The 22,256-nt window shown below is 48.9% G+C and overlaps 1 protein-coding gene across 1 annotated transcript; it reads left to right on the top strand.

Annotated features, from left to right (window-relative positions):
• Window positions 1–25: 25 nt before the first annotated feature.
• ARL8B (ADP ribosylation factor like GTPase 8B) lies at window positions 26–21,689 on the top strand. Its single transcript, XM_063941292.1, has 7 exons — window positions 26–261; window positions 4,988–5,068; window positions 13,464–13,537; window positions 14,612–14,705; window positions 16,119–16,186; window positions 17,411–17,481; window positions 17,561–21,689. Exons 1-7 carry the CDS (start codon window positions 139–141, stop codon window positions 17,608–17,610), a joined length of 561 nt encoding a protein of 186 aa, XP_063797362.1. The 5' UTR covers window positions 26–138; the 3' UTR covers window positions 17,611–21,689.
• The last annotated feature ends 567 nt before the right edge of the window (window positions 21,690–22,256 follow it).

Genomic DNA, 22,256 nt, shown 5'->3' with positions numbered 1-22,256 from the left:
GCGGTCGGGAGCTCCCGGTTGACACTTCCGCTTCCGGCCAGAGAGGAGACGGCGGCTGAGAGTTCCGGTGTTCCCCAGTTCCCCCCCAGCTCAGCTCTCAGCGATCCCCCGGAGACTCCTCACCCGCCAGGTCCGACCATGCTGACCCTCCTGTCCCGGCTGCTGGACTGGTTCCGCTCGCTCTTCTGGAAGGAGGAGATGGAGCTCACCCTGGTCGGGCTGCAGCACTCGGGGAAGACCACCTTTGTCAATGTCATAGCGGTGAGAGGGATGGGGAGGGTCACTGCAAGTTCCAGCATGCCCTGCCAGCCACTGCAAGTTAAAGCATACCCACTACCAGCCCCAGCGTGCCCTGCAAACCACTACAAGTCCCAGCATGTCCACTGCCAGCCACTACAAGCCCCAGCGTGCCCACTGCCAGCCACTACAAGCCCCAGCATGCCCACTGCCAGCCACTACAAGCCCCAGCATGCCCACTGCCAGCCACTACAAGCCCCAGCGTGCCCACTGCCAGCCACTACAAGCCCCAGCGTGCCCACTGCCAGCCACTACAAGCCCCAGCGTGCCCACTGCCAGCCACTACAAGCCCCAGCGTGCCCACTGCCAGCCACTACAATCCCTAGCGTGCCCACTGCCAGCCGCTACAAGCCCCAGCGTACCCACTGCCAGCCACTACAGGCCCCAGCGGGCCCACGGCCAGCCACTACAGGCCCCAGCGGGCCCACGGCCAGCCACTACAGGCCCCAGCGGGCCCACGGCCAGCCACTACAGGCCCCAGCGGGCCCACGGCCAGCCACTACAGGCCCCAGCGGGCCCACAGCCAGCCACTACAGGCCCCAGCGGGCCCACAGCCAGCCACTACAGGCCTCAGCGGGCCCACGGCCAGCCACTACAGGCCCCAGCGGGCCCACGGCCAGGCACTACAGGCCCCAGCGGGCCCACGGCCAGGCACTGCAGGCCCCAGCGGGCCCACTGAGAGACTACTACAAGCTCCAGCGGGCCCACTGAGAGATTACTACAATCCCCAGCGGGCCCACTGAGAGACTACTACAAGCCCCAACGGGCCCACTGAGAGACTACTACAAGCCCCAGCGGGCCCACTGAGAGACTACTACAAGCCCCAGCGGGCCCACTGAGAGACTACTACAAGCCCCAGCGGGCCCACTGAGAGACTACTACAAGCCCCAGCGGGCCCACTGAGAGACTACTACAAGCCCCAGCGGGCCCACTGAGAGACTACTACAAGCCCCAGCGGGCCCACTGAGAGACTACTACAAGCCCCAGCGGGCCCACTGAGAGACTACTACAAGCCCCAGCGGGCCCACTGAGAGACTACTACAAGCCCCAGCGGGCCCACTGAGAGACTACTACAAGCCCCAGCGGGCCCACTGAGAGACTACTACAAGCCCCAGCGGGCCCACTGAGAGACTACTACAAGCCCCAGCGGGCCCACTGAGAGACTTCTACAAGCCCCAGCGGGCCCACTGAGAGACTACTACAAGCCCCAGCGGGCCCACTGAGAGACTACTACAAGCCCCAGCGGGCCCACTGAGAGACTACTACAAGCCCCAGCGGGCCCACTGAGAGACTACTACAAGCCCCAGCGGGCCCACTGAGAGACTACTACAAGCCCCAGCGGGCCCACTGAGAGACTTCTACAAGCCCCAGCGGGCCCACTGAGAGACTTCTACAAGCCCCAGCGGGCCCACTGAGAGACTTCTACAAGCCCCAGCGGGCCCACTGAGAGACTTCTACAAGCCCCAGCGGGCCCACTGAGAGACTTCTACAAGCCCCAGCGGGCCCACTGAGAGACTTCTACAAGCCCCAGCGGGCCCACTGAGAGACTACTACAAGCCCCAGCGGGCCCACTGAGAGACTACTACAAGCCCCAGCGGGCCCACTGAGAGACTACTACAAGCCCCAGCGGGCCCACTGAGAGACTACTACAAGCCCCAGCGGGCCCACTGAGAGACTACTACAAGCCCCAGCGGGCCCACTGAGAGACTACTACAAGCCCCAGCATACGCTGCTAGCCACTACAAGTCCAAGCATACCACCAGTCACTACATGTCCCAGTATACCCTGTCCGTCACTACATGTCCCAGCATGCTCACTGCCAGCCATAAATGAGTATCGATGGGCAGTTGGTGATTCTCCAGCTACTTTGGTATTACAGCCCCCCAGCATGACAGTCATTATGTGACTACTATACGGCACAGATGTCATCCACATCCTGTGGAAGCGCAAGTTCCATGGGCTTGCTGAGTCGTGTAGTTCCACAGCAGATAGTGAGCTATTGGTAGGTTGGGTATTGGCAAACATGAGAAAGGTGGAATACAACAGTGACACTCCCCATCTCTGGGTGGACGCCAGCGCAGCGCTTATTCACACGCCATCTGAGACCTGGCTGACATTCCGCGCAGAACAGTATCTGTAGAGCTGGCATCTGGGTCAGTCCTTGCCAGCCACATACCGATAGCGTGCCAGTGTTCACCCTTCCAGGCGCATTGGCTGGTATGGGTCATTGTAATCAGGACTGTCGCGACTCCCAGGAATGTGGGGTGGTACGCCTTGCCGTTCTCACCCTCAGTGGTGGCGTGTCACTCCAGGGGCCGGGTGCCTGTGGCATACCCATGACCTGTTGCGATCATGCCCAAATACAATCCAGTCTTGCCCTGTCTTTAGAGGGGCCAAAGCCATGTCCCTGTTCCTTGTTGCATTATATCTGGTGGTTGTTATGGCAACACCATCTTTTTTTTAATTTATTTTTTTGCACCAGATCCCATAAATGTTTTACTTGTGTTCTAGAAGTGATCTGTGGGCCTCAGGCTGCCCTTGTAAAGCTGTCACCACTCATAGCCCCGGGATCATACGTGGCCATTTATTAGTGGCGCTGCATATCACTGCCTGCACTGCTCACATTATCGCAGTACTGGCGGTGTAAATACTGTCGCTAGAGACACCTCAGAATGTGAGATCATGCAGCTGCACAAACAGGTTTTCTAGATGCATCAGGCACAAGTCTCCTTTCACAGTTAATTACGGTGATGGGTGTAATCCTGATGGGTGTATTCCTGTCCACTTATATAAGTGTATATATGTTGTCGCACATGTACAGGTGCTCAGAAGCCATGCCGTGGTTACGTGTGTTACACGCAGACTACATTCAGGCTATAAGATAATAATTAGATTCCACTATAAATGTAAATTTGTACTGCGGCATTAATGGGCAGAGTGCACTATTCCTTTATAGCACATGATGCAACAGATGACTGTTACGGTATGAGTCCGGGTACACACTAGGTGATTAATCTGACGATATGTCGTTCCGGCGCGGATCGGAATGATATACAGTATAGGCCACAACGCTCAGTGTGGGCTTGCGATTGCAAGTTTCCATGGGTCATTCCCCGAGTCGTCCTGTCGGGGGTTCTGCACGGCCAATGGGATGACCCGGAGAATGACATGACATATGGCTGCATCGTGCCGCATGTACAGATGGCACGATGCACCATGCCGTCGCTGGGTACACACACCGTTTAGTGTGTACCCAGCATTAGATTTGGGTGGTGTGTATACAAACTCGTAAGCTGCAGTGTAATAATATAGCTGGCCAGCATTTGTGGGTTACGTGCAAAAGCAGCCAGTATTTACCCTGCATGCAGATTAATGTATTTACACCCCTGGCAGTGCAGCATGGTGTGTCCAGGTACACTGTTACTTGCGATGCTCCCACCATAGAATCGGGCCCTATGTGGGATGTTGTGTAATGACACTGTTATGTATGTTACGTGTTATGAAATGGTTCTGGAGACAGCTGGCAATAACCTGTGATGCAATCAACACACACAGTCACTGCGTGCAGCAAGTCATTAAAAGTAATCTATACACTGACACAGGGATTGCTGCAAAGTAATCCGTCAGGAGGCGCATAAACCTGCCCTGCATTGCATGGGGTCGACGCGAGGGGCTGTGAGCTCAGTGAGAATGAATGAGCTACATGCTGATTCATTGCCAGACTGACCTGGAGAGCTTACGATCAGAGCTTCGTTGCCAGGGAACCGTCTTGTATTTAGATATAGGACTAAATAAGATAAGGAAAACCTGCTGAAGGGCTTGGGGCAGACGTTTGCTACAGTCATGGCCAGACCCCATCCAATGGTGCCCACGCTTTCCTGTCCCTGTGGGGACTTGTGCAGTGCTGGGGAGTATGGCATAACTGTGGAGGCAGGTTCACCAATCAGTCAAAAGCTTTTCGGCCTCCCAGCATGCAACTGGCCCGTCCATATAGCCCCGCCTCCTGGCTCAAGCAAATCAGTTTTTTGTTTGGTGCGGCAGGAGCCGGACCATGGTCAGAGGGCTGCTGGTTTTTAGCAGCCAAAAGCTTTCTTATTTTATTTTTATAGTCTTTCTATTTTTCTCAGTGATCTTTCTAAACAGCGTCTTATACGTACCTTAGAAAGAGTCGCTCCAACAACTCTCCGCCGGGTCGCGACAATGCTTACCCATGAGTACAGTGCTATTTCGGCGGGCGTCTGTGTCCGATGTTACTAGCAGGTCCAGCAGACTTTACCAGGCTGTGGCCGGAGCACGGGGAGAAGGTACGGCATCAGTTCAGCGTAGTAGGGGAATACGGACACAGCCGCACTGTATTGGGAGGAGACTACCAAACAGTCGCTGACGCGGCTGCCACCGTGGGTGCTCCAACTCTAGGCCTTAGGGATCATAGGCTCCAGGAATAGCATGAGGCCGTGATCCCTAGGGTTGATGTCAGCAGTGGGGAGTCAGACACTCTACTGGTCGCCCCCCCCCCAGTTCATGACCAGTTTCCTCCGAGTTTCCCGCCATGAACTGTCTCTCGCTTATGTCTTAGACGCTGTACACGAAGGGGACCCAGTGGCAGCATACATTTAGTTACGCTTTCAGCACAGATTAGTGACTCCTGCTGCAGTAAGTGACCCTTGTCTCGTGTTTTTTATTTTCTCAGTCAGGCCAATTTAGCGAGGACATGATTCCAACTGTGGGATTCAACATGCGGAAAGTGACGAAAGGAAACGTAACTATAAAGGTGAGTGATTGCTAAAAAAAAAAAAAAAAACTTGCAAAGTTAATATCACGTAATACCTGTTGTCCTAATCAACCGCTCCATAACGTTTGTGGAACTGTAGAAACACTGGTGGTCATTCCGAGTTGTTCGCTCGCAAGCTGCTTTTAGCAGCTTTGCACACGCTAAGCCGCCGCCTACTAGGAGTGAATCTGAGCATAGTAAAATTGCGAACGAAAGATTAGCAGAATTGCGAATAGACACTTCTTAGCAGTTTCTGAGTAGCTCCAGACTTACTCGGCATCTGCGATCAGTTCAGTCAGTTTCGTTCCTGGTTTGACATCACAAACACACCCAGCGTTCGCCCAGACACTCCCTCGTTTCTTCAGACACTCCCGCGTTTTTCCCAGAAACGGCAGCGTTTTTTCACACACACCCATAAAACGGCCAGTTTCCGCCCAGAAACACCCACTTCCTGTCAATCACATTACGATCACCAGAACGAAGAAAAAACCTCGTAATGCCGTGAGTAAAATACCTAACTGCATAGCAAATTTACTTGGCGCAGTCGCAGTGCGAACATTGCGCATGCGCAATTAGCGGAAAATCGCTGCCATGCGAAGAAAATTACTGAGCGAACAACTCGGAATGAGGGCCACTGTCCTATATGTTCTCCCTGCTAATGGTAGCACCTACCTACCTGCTGACACTTTCCTGGCTTTTCCATGGCCTCTCCTGGTTACCAGGGGAAACGGTCTCCATTAAAAACTGTAGGATCAAGACAGTATTGTGAAGGTGTACATGTTCTCTTTTTCTCTAACGTCCTAAGTGGATGCTGGGGACTCCGTCAGGACCATGGGGTTTAGCGGCTCCGCAGGAGACAGGGCACAATAATAAAAGCTTTAGGATCAGGTGGTGTGCACTGGCTCCTCCCCCTATGACCCTCCTCCAAGCCTCAGTTAGATTTTTGTGCCCGGCCGAGAAGGGTGCAATCTAGGTGGCTCTCCTGAGCTGCTTAGAATAAAAGTTTAAGTTAGGTTTTTTATTTTCGTTGAGTCCTGCTGGCAACAGGCTCACTGCTACGAGGGACTTAGGGGAGAGAAGTAAACTCACCTGCGTGCAGGATGGATTTGCTTCTTAGGCTACTGGACACCATTAGCTCCAGAGGGAGTCGGAACACAGGTCTCACCCTGGGGTTCGTCCCGGAGCCGTGCCGCCGACCCCCCTTGCAGATGCCGAAGTTGAAGAGGTCCAGAAACAGGCGGCAGAAGACTTTCAGTCTTCATAAGGTAGCGCACAGCACTGCAGCTGTGCGCCATTGTTGTCAGCACACTTCATACCAGCGGTCACTGAGGGTGCAGGGCGCTGGGGGGGGCGCCCTGGGCAGCAATGTATTATACCTTTTTTATGGCTAAAATACATCACATATAGCCCTTGAGGCTATATGGATGTATTTAACCCCTGCCAGATCTCACAAACTCCGGGAGAAGAGCCCGCCGTTTTAGGGGGCGGGGCCTATTCTCCTCAGCACACGGCGCCATTTTCCTGCTCAGCTCTGCTGTGAGGAAGGCTCCCAGGCTCTCCCCTGCACTGCACTACAGAAACAGGGTTAAAACAGAGAGGGGGGGCACTTATTTGGCGATATGATTACATATGTGAAAATGCTATAAGGGAAAACACTTGTATAAGGGGTTGTCCCTGTATAATTATAGCGTTTTTGGTGTGTGCTGGCAAACTCTCCCTCTGTCTCCCCAAAGGGCTAGTGGGGTCCTGTCCTCTATCAGAGCATTCCCTGTGTGTGTGCTGTGTGTCGGTACGTGTGTGTCGACATGTAGGAGGACGATGTTGGTGAGGAGGCGGAGCAAATTGCCTGTATTGGTGATGTCACTCTCTAGGGAGTCGACACCGGAATGGATGGCTTATTTAGGAATTACGTGATAATGTCAACACGATGCAAGGTCGGTTGACGACATGAGACGGCCGGCAAACAAATTAGTACCTGTCCAGGCGTCTCAGACACTGTCAGGGGCTTGTAAAAACGCCCATTTACCTCAGTTGGTCGACACAGACACAGACACGGACACTGACTTCAGTGTCGACGGTGAAGAAACAAACGTATTTTCCTTTAGGGCCACACGTTACATGTTAAGGGCAATGAAGGAGGTGTTACATATTTCTGATACTACAAGTACCACAAATAAGGGTATTATGTAGGGTGGGAATAATCTACTTGTAGTTTTTCCTGAATCAGATAAATTAAAGTGTGTGATGATACGTGGGTTTCCTCCGATAGAAAATTATTGGAGGTATACCCTTTCCCGCCAGAAGTGAGGGCGAGTTGGGAAACACACCTTAGGGTGGATAAGGCGCTCACACGCTTATAAAAACAAGTGGTGTTACCGTCTCCAGATACGGCCGCCCTCAAAGAGCCAGCTGATAGGAAGCTGAAAAATATCCTAAAAAGTATATACACACATACTGGTGTTATACTACGACCAGCGATCGCCTCAGCCTGGATGTGCAGCGCTGGGGGGGCTTGGTCGGATTTCCTGACTGAAAATATTGATACCCTTGACAGGAACAATATTTTATTGACTATAGAGCATTTTAAGGATGCATTTCTATATATGCGAGATGCGCAGAGGGATATTTGCATTCTGGCATCAAGAGTAGATGTGATGTCCATATCTGCCAGACGATGTTTATAGACACGACAGTGGTCAGGTGATGCAGATTCCAGACGGCACATGGAAGTATTGCCGTATAAAGGGGCGGTCCATCGGACCTGGTGGCCATGGCAACAGCTGGAAAATCCACTTTTGTTACCCCAAGTCACATCTCAGCAGAAAAGGACACAGTCTTTTCAGTCTCAGTCCTTTCGTACCCATAAAGGCAGGCGGGCAAAAGGCCAGTCATATCTGCCCAGGGTTAGAGGAAAGGGAAGAAGACTGCAGCAGGCAGCCCATTCCCAGGAACAGAAGTCTTCCACAGCTTCTGCCAAGTCCGCAGCATGACGCTGGGGCCATACAAGCGGACTCAGGTGCGGTGGGGGGTCATCTCAAGAGTTTCAGCACGCAGTGGGCTCACTCGCAAGTGGACTCCTGGATCCTACACGTAGTATCCCAGGTGTACATTGGAAATTCGAGACGTCTTCCCCTCACAAGTTCCTGAAGTCTGCTTTACCAACGTCTCCCTCCGACAGGGAGGCAGTATTGGAAAAAAATTCACAGGCTGTATTCCCAGCAGGTGATAATCAAAGTACCCCTCCTACAACAAGGGAAGGGGTATTATTCCACACTATATTGTGGTACTGAAGCCAAACGGCTCGGTGAGATCTAAAAGATTTGAACAATTACATACAAGGGTTCAAATCAAGATGGAGTCACTCAGAGCAGTGATAGCGAACCAGGACGATATGGTGTCACTGGATATCAGGGACGCTTACCTACATGTCCAAATTTTGCCCTTCTCACCAAGGGTATCTCAGGTTCGTGGTACAGAACTGTCACTATCAGTTCAGACGCTGCCGTTTGGATTGTCCACAGCACCCCGGGTCTTTACCAAGGTAATGGCCGAAATGATGATTCTTCCTAAAAGAAATATGGACGCGTTCCTGATAAGGGCAAGGTCCAGAGAACAGTTGGCGGTCGGAGTAGCACTATCTCAAGTAGTTCTACGACAGCACGAGTGGATTCTAAATATTCCAAAATCGCAGCTTTTTCCGACGACACGTCTAATGTTCCTAGGAATGATTCTGGACACAGTCCAGAAAAGGATGTTTTCTCCCGGAGAAGAAGACCAGGGAGTTATCCGAGCTAGTCAGGAACCTCCTAAAACCAGGAAAAGTATCAGTGCATCATTGCACAAAGGTCCTGTGAAAAATGGTGGTTTCTTACAAAGCGATCCCATTCGGTAGATTTCACGCAAGAACCTTTCAGTGGAATCTGCTGGGAAAATGGTCCGGATCGCATCTTCAGATGCATCAGCGGATAACCCTGTCTCCAAGGACAAGGGTGTTTTCTTCTGCGGTGGCTGCAGAGTGCTCATCTATGAAAGGGCCGCAGATTCGACATTCAGGACTGGGTCCTGGTGACCACGGATGCCAGCCTGAGTGGCTGGGGAGCAGTCACACAAGGAAAAAATTTCCAGGGAGTGTGATCAAGTCTGGAGACTTCTCTCCACATAAATATACTGGAGCTAAGGGCAATTTACAAGGCTCTAAGCTTAGCAAGACCTCTGCTTCAAGGTCAGCCGGTATTGATCCAGTGGGACAACATCACGGCAGTCGTCCACGTAAACAGACAGGGCGGCACATGAAGCAGGAGGGAAATGGCAGAAACTGCAAGGATTCTTCGCTGGGCGAAAAATCATGTGATAACACTCTCAGCAGTGTTAATTCTGGGAGTGGAAAACTGGGAAGCAAACTTCCTCAGCAGGCATAACCTCCACCCGGGAGAGTGGGGACTTCAGCGGGAAGTCTTCCACATGATTGTAAACCGTTGGGAAAAACCAAAGGTGGACATGATGGCGTCCCGCCTGAACAAAAAACTAGACAAATATTGCGCCAGGTCAAGGGACCCTCAGGCAATAGCGGTGGACGCTCTGGTAACACTGTGGGTGTACCAGTCAGGGTATGTGTTCCCTCCTATGCATCTCATACCAAAAGTACTGAGAATCATAAGAAGGAGATGAGTAAGAACGATACTCGTGGTTCCGGATGGGTCAAGAAGGACTTGGTACCCGGAACTTCAAGAGATGCTCACGGAAGAACCGTGGCCTCTACCTTTAAGAAAGGACCTGCTCCAGCAGGGGCCTTGTCTGTTCCAAGACTTACCGCGGCTGCGTTTGACGGCATGGCAGTTGAACGCCGGATCCTGAAAGGGCATTCCAGATGAAGTCATCCCTACCCTGGTCGAAGCCAGGAAGGATGTAACCGCAAAACATTTTCACCGCATTTGGCGAAAATATGTTGCGTGGTGTGAGGCCAAGAAGGTCCCTACAGAGGAATTCCAACTGGGTCGTTTCCTACATTTCCTGAAAACAGGACTGTCTATGGGCCTAAAATTAGGGTCCATTAAGGTTCAAATTTCGACCCTGTCAAATTTCTTCCAGAAAGAACTGGCTTCAGTGCCTGAAGTTCAGACGTTTGTAAAAGGGGTACTGCATATACAGTCTCCTTTTGTGCCCCCAGTGGCACCTTGGGATCTCAATGTTGTTTTGAGTTTCCTAAAGTCACATTGGTTTGATCCACTCACCACTGTGGAATTAAAATATTTCACATGGAAGGTGAAGATTCTATTAGCCCTGGCTTCAGCCAGGCGTGTGTCAGAATGGGCGGCTTTATCATATAAAAGCCCTTACTTAATTTTTCATTCTGACAGGGCAGAATTGAGGACTCGTCCTCAATTTCTCCTTAAGTTGTTTTCTGTTTTTCACATGAACCAACCTATTGTGGTACCTGCGGCTACTAGGGACTTGGAGGACTCCAAGTTACTTGACGTTGTCAGGGCCCTGAAAATATATGTTTCCAGGACGTCTGGAGTCAGAAAATCTGACTCGCTGTTTAGCCTGTATGCACCCAACAAGATGGGTGTTCCTGCTTCTAAGCAGACGATTGCTCGCTGGATTTGTAGTACAATTCAGCTTGCACATTCTGTGGCAGGCTTGCCACAGCCAAAATCAGTAAAAGCCCATTCCACAAGGAAGTGGGCTCATCTTGGGCGGCTGCCCGAGGGGTCTCGGCTTTACAACTTTGCCGAGCTGCTACTTGGTCAGGGGCACACCCTGACTGAGGAGGACCTGGAGTTCTCTCATTCGGTGCTGCAGAGTCATCCGCACTCTCCCGCCCGTTTGGGAGCTTTGGTATAATCCCCATGGTCCTGACGGAGTCCCCAGCATCCACTTAGGACGTTAGAGAAAATAAGAATTTACTTACCGATAATTCTATTTCTCGTAGTCCGTAGTGGATGCTGGGCGCCCATCCCAAGTGCGGATTGTCTGCAATACTTGTACATAGTTATTGTTACAAAAATCGGGTTATTCTTGTTGTGAGCCATCTTTTCAGAGGCTCCTTCGTTGTTATCATACTGTTAACTGGGTTCAGATCACAGGTTGTACGGTGTGATTGGTGTGGCTGGTATGAGTCTTACCCGGGATTCAATATCCTTCCTTATTATGCACGCTCGTCCGGGCACAGTATCCTAACTGAGGCTTGGAGGAGGGTCATAGGGGGAGGAGCCAGTGCACACCACCTGATCCTAAAGCTTTTATTATTGTGCCCTGTCTCCTGCGGAGCCGCTAAACCCCATGGTCCTGACGGAGTCCCCAGCATCCACTACGGACTACGAGAAATAGAATTATCGGTAAGTAAATTCTTATTTTTTTTTTTATTTTTTTTTAAGTTTGTTTATTGTGCAACATATTGGAAAGTAACGCCAAGTACAGTCCATATTACAGTGGGTATCGCATGAAACCCAAACATTTTGGCAATATCGTGATGGAGCAAGAGTCATAAAATATAAGCAAAACCAGATATATATATTTTTTTCGGTCAGATATATATTTTTTTCGGTAGCAAAAGTCATATCATTAACAAACGTAGAACATTAATATGAAGAAAGTTGTAATTAGAACAAAACTAATCTTGAGATTAAGGAAAGCGAGGAGAAGGAAAAGGGAAGAGCGGCGGATAGAAGAGGCGGGTTAGGGCCAGTCGGTGTGTTGAGATATCATTGGTAATTGTAATTATCGGTAGAGTGAGGCTGTATAGTTGATAAAGGAGGCTCCGACTCATAGTAGTTAGTCCAAGGCAACCAGACGCGTATAAAATGAGTCTGTGTTGTGGGTAATTGGAGAAATACGTTCCATTCTGTAAGATGACCAGACGGCATTAATAGTACAGAGAGGAGAGCCTATGGGGGATTGTATTTTAGCTTTGCAGGGCTGCGATCGCTTGTGCAGCCCTGCTAAGCTAAAAAAATTTCAAGCAAAACATGACTAGTCCTGGACATACTTACCTTGTGCGGCGATCTCATCGATGCTGGGGCCGGCTTTGACGTCTCACATCCGCCGTCCGTTCTCCTGGCCACGCCTGCGTTTTCTTCTCCACTCCCCTAAAACGGCAGGCAACGGTCCGAAGTCACCCAGGAACTCCTTCTTTCTGTCAATCTTCTTGCGGTCGGCTCTGCAACCGCTTTCTTCGTTGAGCGCCACGTAACCTGACGACACCTGTTGCCGGGCAACGACGCACATGCGCATTCCAGACCCGTTCGCACCGCAGCGACAAACCGCTGCGTGCGAACGGGTCGGAATGACCCCCTAAATCCTGGATCTCTGTCCAATAGTGTCGTATACAGGGTCCGAACCACCAAATGCGCAGCAGGGATCCCCTCTGACCTCATAGTCGCCAACATACGTCCGATATGTTCGGATAGATGTTGCGGAGCCGGGTAGGTGCTAGATGCCAACGTGCTTAGAGCTTGTACGCATTTTTTTTTAATGCGCACGGAGATTGAGCATTTAGAGATCACTAGTTTAATCTGGGACTATTCCTCAGGAGTCATCTCACCTACGTCGTGTTCCCAAGCTAATTCATGAGCCTCTTTAAGGGGTTTGTTGCGGGCGAGGAGAATTTGATATTTGGAGGATATGAGCCCCTTGGAAGGTTGATAACGGGTGTACGTGTCCTCTATCGACACTGACGCTGTTCCACTAAGCAACTGATGTCTTCAGCACATTAAAGCTGACAGTTTACTCGGCCTAACCAACCTGTGGCTCTTCAGCTGTTGTGAAACTACAAGTCCCAGCATGCCCTGCCACAGTTTTAGCATTCCCTAATAGCAAAACTGTGGCAGGGCATGCTGGGACTTGTAGTTTCGCAACAGCTGGAGAGCCGCAGGTTGGTCAGGGCTGGACTAAACGCTGCGTCACAAACGTGATCAAATCGGCTACAGCAATAAAACAAAACCCACACTATATTACTTGTTCCTGCCCGTGTCATCTTATGAGATTTAGTAAGTAAGGGGGGTACACACGGTGCGACTCGCATGGCGGCTGAAACTGATATATTGATGCCAGAAGCATGAGCCTCCAATATAGACAGTATTGGCCCTACCTGCACCCACTATATTTACTTGTGATGCCAATCCTGGGCGTTCTTAAGTGTTCCCTTCAGCATAGTAATAGTAATTACTGAGCGATAATGGTGCATGCAGCATCTAGAAGTGGTGTAAAGGAAAGCTAGGACTCAGCTACATGACTGTAATACAGTGATACTACTCTGGGAAGTCTCTTGCCAGTCACTGAGATGCATCTTATGGCAAACGATTTGCTCTCACTTATTGTGTGCGTGCCTGTTATTGTGTGTTTGTCTCTCTTCTTCCGTCTCCTAAGTAGTTCTGGGATTCTCTTTTCTTTGCAGATCTGGGATATAGGCGGGCAGCCGCGATTTCGCAGTATGTGGGAGCGCTACTGCCGGGGCGTCAATGCAATAGTGTAAGTTGTTCCCAGACAGCCTGGCGGTGAATTAAGGTACACGGTCATTTTACTAGCTTTAGTCAAAAGGGCTTTTTTCAAATAGTCTAAGGGGTATATTCAATTAGGGTCGGATCCATTCCGACATGCATTTGTCGGAATGGATCCGCCAACCCCTATTCAATGTCATCTCAGTTCGACTTTTAAAAAGTCGAATTGAGATGAGGGACCCAGAGGAGGGGGCGGGGAGCCGCGGGCAGACGGAGGAGTTCAGTGCTGCAGAAGGACGTCTCACAGCCGCCCGACCTCACGGCAGTGTCCACCCGGCTCCAGCAAGCGTGACCTCACTTGCTGGAGCCGGGTGGACGCTGCCGTGAGCGGCGCGGCTGTGAGACCTCCTGCTGCAGCGCTGTGCTGTATCGCTTCTCTCCCCTGTATGCCCGTGGCTGTCCCCTGTCTCCCTGCGGCTCTCCCCCCCTCTCCTGCTCTGGGTCCCACATCTCAGTCCGACATTTTTTTATGTCTGACTGAGATGGTCGAAAAGGGGGCCCTGTTTTCGACACAAGCACGTGGATCGGCAGCTATTCCGCCGATCCACGTGCTTTTCGACAAGTCGAATTCCTCGACTTGTCGAATATATTGAATAGGTTGGAACCCCTTCCGACCTAAAAAAAAGTCGAAAACTGACGTCTTTTCGACAGACGGCAGCTTTCGACATCAATTGAATAGACCCCTAAAGCTTCCCCAACATACATCTTATTGAAGGAACATTTGCATCCCTGTGCAATCACACACACACACACACACACACACACACACACACACACACACACACACACACACACACATACACATATATGTGTGGTATGAAATGTTGACATGTAACAAGTTTACACCAAAATGTCGACAGTTTTTTTTGTGTGCCTATTTTAGCATAACCCTAACACCTGCAGAAGGCAACAGGTACATCTATTGAGGTCTCATTACGTTACCGTGTTCTGTTCGCCACCTCCTGCAGAAACCTCTGCGACCACTTAGTATTGTGCAGTAAATATAGATTTAGCTAATATCAAACTGACTTTTCATTCTTTCCAGCTACATGGTGGATGCTGCAGACCGAGAGAAAATAGAAGCGTCTCGCAATGAGCTCCATAACCTGCTGGATAAGCCACAGCTACAGGGTATACCAGTAAGTGTCCGTCAGGGTGGGTTCCGTGTATATGTGCTGATGGGCCATAGACACCAGGTCCTATATAATGAGATGTTAGTGGCTACTGAACCTAAGATACTAATTTGATGCCTTATGTATAAGTAACGTAATCGCCGATGAGGATGAAAGATACTGAGATAAAGTCGCAATGACGGGAGCGGCAGTTTATCTGTTCACAGCAGACTTCCTCTCTGCAGGGTAATTGATAGACGCTGCAGATAGTCTCTGTCGGAAATGGCCTATAACACAGATCAATAGTTTATACTCCGCTGCATTATACATAGAACAATAGTTTTAGATTTTTTTATGTATTTATTAATGTCCGCGATCTGTGGGTCATATAAGGATAAACTTTGCATACACCATAGACACTGACCAAATGTGAACCAGGACAAGCGTGTGGAAGAGGACATTACATAAAAAATGACTTCCCCGCTCCAGGTGATGTTCGTACATGACTCCACTTATTGGATACAACTGATTGGTCTATCAGGGAAGCCGGATGGATTACAGTAGCCATTGGCAACACGCATGGCAAATCCACCTCGGCTATAAGTGGGAATTGTGTATAACAAAGCGCCCATATTGACCACAGCCTTGGTGTGATATTAGTGGAATATTTCTGATACAGTACTTAATCGTCTTTTATCGTTGTTCTCATTGGCAGGGGAGCGCAGTGATTTAACTATTAGAACACTGAATACAGTGTAATATAATGCTTTAGGGGTCTATGTATCAATAATCGCATACTCAGTGCAGTCGGCGCAGTATTAGCGATCAGAATTGCATTACAGTGTGCGATCATTCCGCCCGGATCTATCACTCTACACCCGCAGGGAGAGGAGCTATGAAAGGATCCCTGTGATGTGCTTGGAGTGAATCTGGGATCTCATGTGCATGCATGATCTACTGAGATCTTTGGGATCTCTAATCCAGGGGCTGCAACGGGCCAATCCCATCTTCAGGTGCTCGGGAATGCTTTACATTCCGGAGCTTGGTAAATCTGGCAGATTCACATCCCTCATAGAAACTGCTGTCGGGAACGGATGGTCTCCGATGCCTGCTGCGGTCCCTCCTACATACATGCGGGTAAATGGGCCCTTTAGTCCTTTTCTGGAACAAATCTGCACTTGTCACTGACGTATTTCAGCAATGTTATTATTTAATCATTTCTTGTCATTTAGAGAGAACTGTCCATTAATAATGACTAATAAAACAGAAAGACCATCTACAATATACCAAGTGTTGATCTTGTGAATTGTTGATTAAAATGAGAATTGATTAAAGCAACCGTGTTTATGTTGGGAGGTGATTAAGTACATTGCACAGCTGTGCGGGGTTTCTGAAATCCATACCAGACTGTTTTACAGACCGTTGTCTCTTTGCTTTCAGGTTCTGGTCCTTGGGAATAAGAGAGACCTCCCCAGCGCACTGGATGAGAAGCAGCTGATAGAGAAAATGTATTTATCTATAGGGAGTGTATTATTTTATGTCCTCACGTTACACATCCGCAGTATTTGGTGCCTATTTATATCCTTTCCGGAACATTTTCACCACTTCATTCAGTGTAGGGAGAATAGAAAAATGTATTTATTTGGGTTTTTGTGGTGTGGGTGCTCGCCATTATGCAGAACACGGGTTGTGTGAAACATCAGAGGCGGAGAGCAAATCCTTGTTTAAATGTCAATTCCCATACCGTAACATTGGTGTCTTTTTCTTTTTTTTTGGGGGGGGGGGGGCAATTTTTATTTCACAATTCAGAAGTCAGCAGTGACCGACCCTAAAGAGCAACGGTCTGCAAGGATTTTTTGGGGGGGCAGTTGCCGGGGTTCGCTGCCCAGTATTGCGGCATGTATGACCGCCATTGTTGTCGCAACTACGCTTCTGCAAATAATAGGCACTTCTCGTTATGGCTAATTGATGGTGTTGCCTTATTGTCTGGGTGGTCTGAGTCCAGCTGTATGAAAGAATGGAACAGAGGGATACGATATAGTGACCTGCAGATGCTCCTGTATAGACAGTGACTTGTACACACAGTAATTTAGATTTTGCAAAGCGGACAGCAAGACCTCAAGAGGCTCTGTAACCCCATTTTTCTCGTTTTCCATTCGTATTGGTCCAGTGTAAATATTATAAGATGAATGCATGTGAATATTCTTGTTTTAGGAGATGCTGTGATGATTCTAGTAAGTCAAATGCAGAGTTTAGAGATTAGGACCCTATCCATTGTTTGCCTTCTCCTTTCCATCAACCATTAGTCTTCTCCCAGTTTCCTGTCAGTCATATCTCACAATACAGTAGTCTGGGACAAGATCTATGGTATATGTGTGACATTGCTTGGAGCGGGTAAGATGTTGTTTGGGGTGTGACCATGGGCAGAAAGTCCTGCAAATGACACCGGAATAGCAGAAAGAACTCAGATTGCTCATGACTGGTACAGAAGTTTTACAACTGTTCCCCGGGTAGCCATAATACGCATAGACCATTTATAACGTCAGTAAGTGTTGTGTAACTTTGATAAAGAGAATCACATTAGAAAAAAAAAAAAGTTGCGCCTTAAAATTATGTAGCAACAAAGATTTTTTGTTGACCTCACACTGAGGAGGCATTTTCCTGAAGATGTGACAAGTGTTGTCCGTACTGTTGATGTTTATGGTGATAATCCTAATTCCCTCTCTGCCTAGGCACCTGTCATTGATCCAGGACAGAGAAATCTGCTGCTATTCCATTTCCTGCAAAGAGAAGGATAACATCGGTAAGAGACGTGGGCGATAGTGTGTACACACCGGGTGTTTGTGGCGTGACATCTCATTTCCAAACCTCTTTCTTCCCAGATATCACGTTACAGTGGCTTATCCAGCATTCCAAGTCACGCCGTAGCTAAAGGCCTTTGTACAATTAACTGCTGCTATGTTTTATGGAATGTGCCCTTCTTCTTTCCCACCCTGACCCAAGGATGTGCCCTTCATCTCTACGTTCTGCGCCGAGGGACATGCTCTTTACACTGTTTAACAGAAGATGTACCATTGTTCCTGTCTACTGTACACCTGAGGATGTGCCGTTACATGGGGTCCTGTCCTTCCTGTTCCTGCTCTTAGTTGGCCGAAAACAGAACATATTGGGGATTACACTTCTAGCTCTCCACTTGAGCAATCCTGTGTGCAAGTCGGTTCCATTCAAGTCACAACGAAATATAGGATTTCCCATTCATCAAACTACTGCCCTTTATAAATCTGCCCTCCTTCCCTTGTCTCCAAGCCTGGTAATCCGCTAATTTCTCATACATATATTCTTTCTCCTGAACAATATCCCTCATTAACCGATCAGCCGTAACATTAAAACCACTGGCAGGGGAAGTGAATAATATTCATTTTCTGGTTACAACGACACCTGTCAAAGGGTATGATAAATAAGGCAGCGAGTGACCATTTAGTTCTGGAAGATGATGTGGTGGAAGCAGGAAAATTGGGCAGTTGTGATGGTTAGACGATTGGGATAGAGCATCTCCAAAATGACAGGTTTGTGGGGTTTTCCTGGTATGCGGTGGTTACTACTTACCGAAAGTGGTCCAAGGAAGCAGAACCGGTGATAGGGTTATGGGCGCCCAAGGCTTATTGATGCCGTGGGGGAGCGAAGGCTAGCCCATCTGGTCCAATCCAATAGAAGAGCTACTGTAGCACAAATTGCTTGAAGAAATATAATTCTGGCTATGATAAAAAGGTGTTAGAACACGCAGTGCATCGCAGCTTGCTGCAGACTGGTCAAAGTGCCCATGTTTACCATTGTTCACCTTCGAAAGCACCTACAATGGGCACAGTACTGGACCATGGAGCAGTGCAAGAAGGTGGCCTGGTCTGATGACTCGCGTTTTGATTTATCTTGGGTCCTGTCATTCATGTAGCTGTTACTTCGACACGTACCACTTACCTCAACATTGTTACAGACCAAGTACACCCCTTCATGGCAACGTTATTCCCTGATGGCAGTGACCTTTTTCAGCAGGATAATGCGTCCTGCCACTGTGCAGTCATTGCTCCGGAATGGTTTGAGGAACAAGACTAAGAGTTCAGGTGTTGACTTGGCCTCCACACTCCTCAGATCTCAATCCGATCAAGCATCTGTGGGACGTGCTGGAAAAACAAGTCCGAGCCATGGAGGCCCCACCTTACATCTCACAGGACTTAATGGTTCTACTGCTAAAGTCTTGGTGCCAGATACCACAGGACACCTTCAGAGATCTTGTGGATTACATGCCTCAATGGGTCTGTGCTGTTTTGGTGGCATGAAGGGGGGGGCCTACATAATATTAGGCAGGTGGCTTTAATGTTATGGCTGATGGGTGTATGTCTATGTTCTGCATGAAGGCCTAGAATGATTCTCGGAGTTCCGCTCTTGTCACTGCACTTTAGGATCAGGTCTTTGGCTTTTTTCAACATAACCTTCCTCTTCCCTTCCCTCCTTTTACTACCGCTGACCGTTGCCTTTCCTTCAACTCACAAACGTGCCTTCATGTCCTCTCTTTTCCCCCATACACATGTCCCAGGTGTGTGTCTACAACTTTAAACTAACTCTCCATTAATGAGGAATCCTATCTGTGACTAAAGCCGGGACATCTGAAGACATGTCAAGAGCATGCACATGGCATACTCGTGTGTTCTAGCCGTGATGAGAGATGGGTTCTACAGCAAATTTCCAAAAAGTAAAGTCACTTGATTGAAATGAAGATGCCAAATTAGACCTGGGCACACACGCAGTGAGGACCCTTGGGGTGGACAGCCTAAGTTCTTAGAAGGATCTCCCTGTCTATATGTGATGGCCATGTCGGATACTTTGCACAGTGCTGGACTTTTGTACACCACATCAATACCAACACATCAGAGTCCGCTTAGAACTTGAGAATGTGGCCCGATGCCTAACGCTTTGATGGACTTCATTATCTTTTCACAGCGGATTGCCAGGGCTGCTGTTGAATGTAAAATGTGAATGTCTCCTCCTCAGAAGCTTACGTCAGACTGTGGTGCATTGCAGAGCATTACGCACCCCTCGGTATGCAGAGCAGTTACCATCAGGAGATAGAATTCTCGCACTGCAGAAATACTCCTTTTATCCCTCCACATAGTACACAAGAGGGGGCTGCGTCTCCGGTACAGGAACCCTGTCCAGCTCCATGTTCCATTCCTGACGCTTGTGCATTGCCCTGTACAAGAGCTTGGTACGTCACCCCTCCAACGCTCGGGTGTGTTGGCGACGCTGTAGCTGCTGCCTCCGCCGCGGTACTCCGAGCCTTTGCTTTTGCTCACAATGTATTGCTGCTACTCACATTTCCCTTTATTTTGCTTGTGCCTACTATCTGAGAGTAATAGATCTCCACAGAACCAGGACGCGCTACTCTCTGCCTTTCCACAGACGCGTTTGTCTCCAGCCCCAGTACAGGGATCGCGCTCCTCTAGAACTGATGGATCTATAGGTATTCCGGCCTGAACACAAGTTTGTTTTATAAATCCAAATTCCAGTGACTTCAGTTGATTGTCTTGTGCCCGTCGTCCTGCAAATATTTACCAGTAATTTATTATTTTGTCTATTTGACTTCTGTGCTTTATATCCCTGTTCGTACATCATCAGGCAGTATTAAATATTATTGTTGCCCTTGGTTACATCACAAACCCACTCTCTGAATACAATTGGTACCCATTGCAGAGAGCACAGCAGGTTTGTGTTGCAGCAGGGCAGGCTTGGCCGACCTGTGGCACTCCGGCTGTTGTGAAACTACACATCCCAGCATGCCCTGCCACAGTCTTACCATTCCCTAACCGCAAAACTGGCAGGGCATGCTGGGACTTGTAGCTTCACATCGGCTGGAGAGCCACAGCTTGGCCAGGCCTGAAAATAAACCGCACTGCCTGAAAGCGGTTACAGTTTGCAGGACAACAGGTGCAAACAGACAATTGAAGTGTCTTAGGGGGAGATGTACCAAGCTTTAGAGAGGGATAAAGTACCAGCCAATCAGCTCCTGTCATGTTACAGGCTGTGTTTAAAAAAATGACAGGAGCTGGTTAGTTTGTCCCTTATCTCCACCCGCATTTTCTCTGTCCTTAGTACATCTGCCCGTTATTGCGGAAACCACATGGAACTTAGTCTATGAACTAGGAACTCTAGATAATGTTACACCACAGGGATAGGCAACATCTGCATTCCAGCTGCTGTTGAACTACACATCCCAGCATGCCCTGACACAGTTTTTGCATGCTGAGAGGTATAGTTCCATAGCAGCTGGAGCACCGCAGGCTGTCTACCCGTTATACCATATAACACTTTGCCCTTTACTGTTGTAACTATGTGAACCTAGCATTCGTGCCGTCACAAATGGCAACCAATTAGATAACGGCTTTCATCAGACTAGTAAAAGCCATTCTCTGATTTGTTGCTATAGGTCACAGTATATTTGCACTTTATTCAATAAGTCCTTTGGTGCCTTATGTTTTACCACTACTTCGTCTAATTCACTAATGAAAAGCCCCAGATCTGTTCTAGAGATTAATGAATGACTTGAGATTGGGATGTTCGATTCTTGCCCCTCATTCTTCCGGCTGGTCGGCCATCCTGGGCTCGGAGACGAAGCGTCTGTTACAGCAGGGGCATCAGCGTGGGTGCATGAAGATGTCAAAATGCGCCCCCCCTGCGCGGTTCTGTGGACGTCGGCTGCTGCATGCACATCACCTCCATGAAACTTGTAAATAGAGAAATTGATTTTTTAGTGAATGTTGCGCGTCTCCCGCACCACCCCTTACACAGCGCTCTAACATTTTAGGGGTTTTATAGGCTATTTTAACTGTACAGAACTTTTGATTCTAAATGGAAAGCTTTATGTATTTTATTTATGCCAGTGATGATGATCAATCCATTTTCAGCTGGGAGTCTGCACACTGGTGCGTTACAGGTGAACATTAAAGTGGTAGAAATCCATGTACGTCTGCCTTGTCTTTCTCAGAAACTTATATTCATATTTAAGGTTACAATTATTCTAAAAAGACATAAGTAACTAAATACACAATATATGGTATGTTTATTTACACCTCAGGGGGGCGGGGTGGGATTCAATAGCTAGTGGAGGGGGTGAGTTACCGTTGCTGCAGTGTTTAAATGCCGGCAACGGCAGCTCGACTTTTGCCCGTTGCCTGGCCGATTCGCTCCCCTATTCATGAAAAAGTGAAAGTAGCAAACACTGTTCAGTGATATCCTGCCTCCGTAAAGCGTGGCGGGTGTCGTGCGAATTCAGCCAGGCTAATCCATTTGACGTTAATTGAATTACTCCCCGATGTCTCGTAACTATGGGCGAGTCGGACCTAGAGCTTCAAGTCATATTCTGCCAAAGAAAGGCGAGAATTCCCACTCCCGAATGAGTATGGAGGCGAATATTCTGCAGAACGGTTTTATAGCCAGGCACAGCTTGGTTATAATGAAGCCACGTTTGGAGAGACTGACACCGCTACCATCCTTAAACTGGGACGGTCAGTTATATGGAGGCAGCGA

The sequence above is a fragment of the Pseudophryne corroboree genome, chromosome 9 (assembly GCF_028390025.1).
Source record: "Pseudophryne corroboree isolate aPseCor3 chromosome 9, aPseCor3.hap2, whole genome shotgun sequence".
Lineage (NCBI taxonomy): Eukaryota > Metazoa > Chordata > Amphibia > Anura > Myobatrachidae > Pseudophryne > Pseudophryne corroboree.
This window is presented reverse-complemented; position numbering and strand designations above follow the sequence as displayed.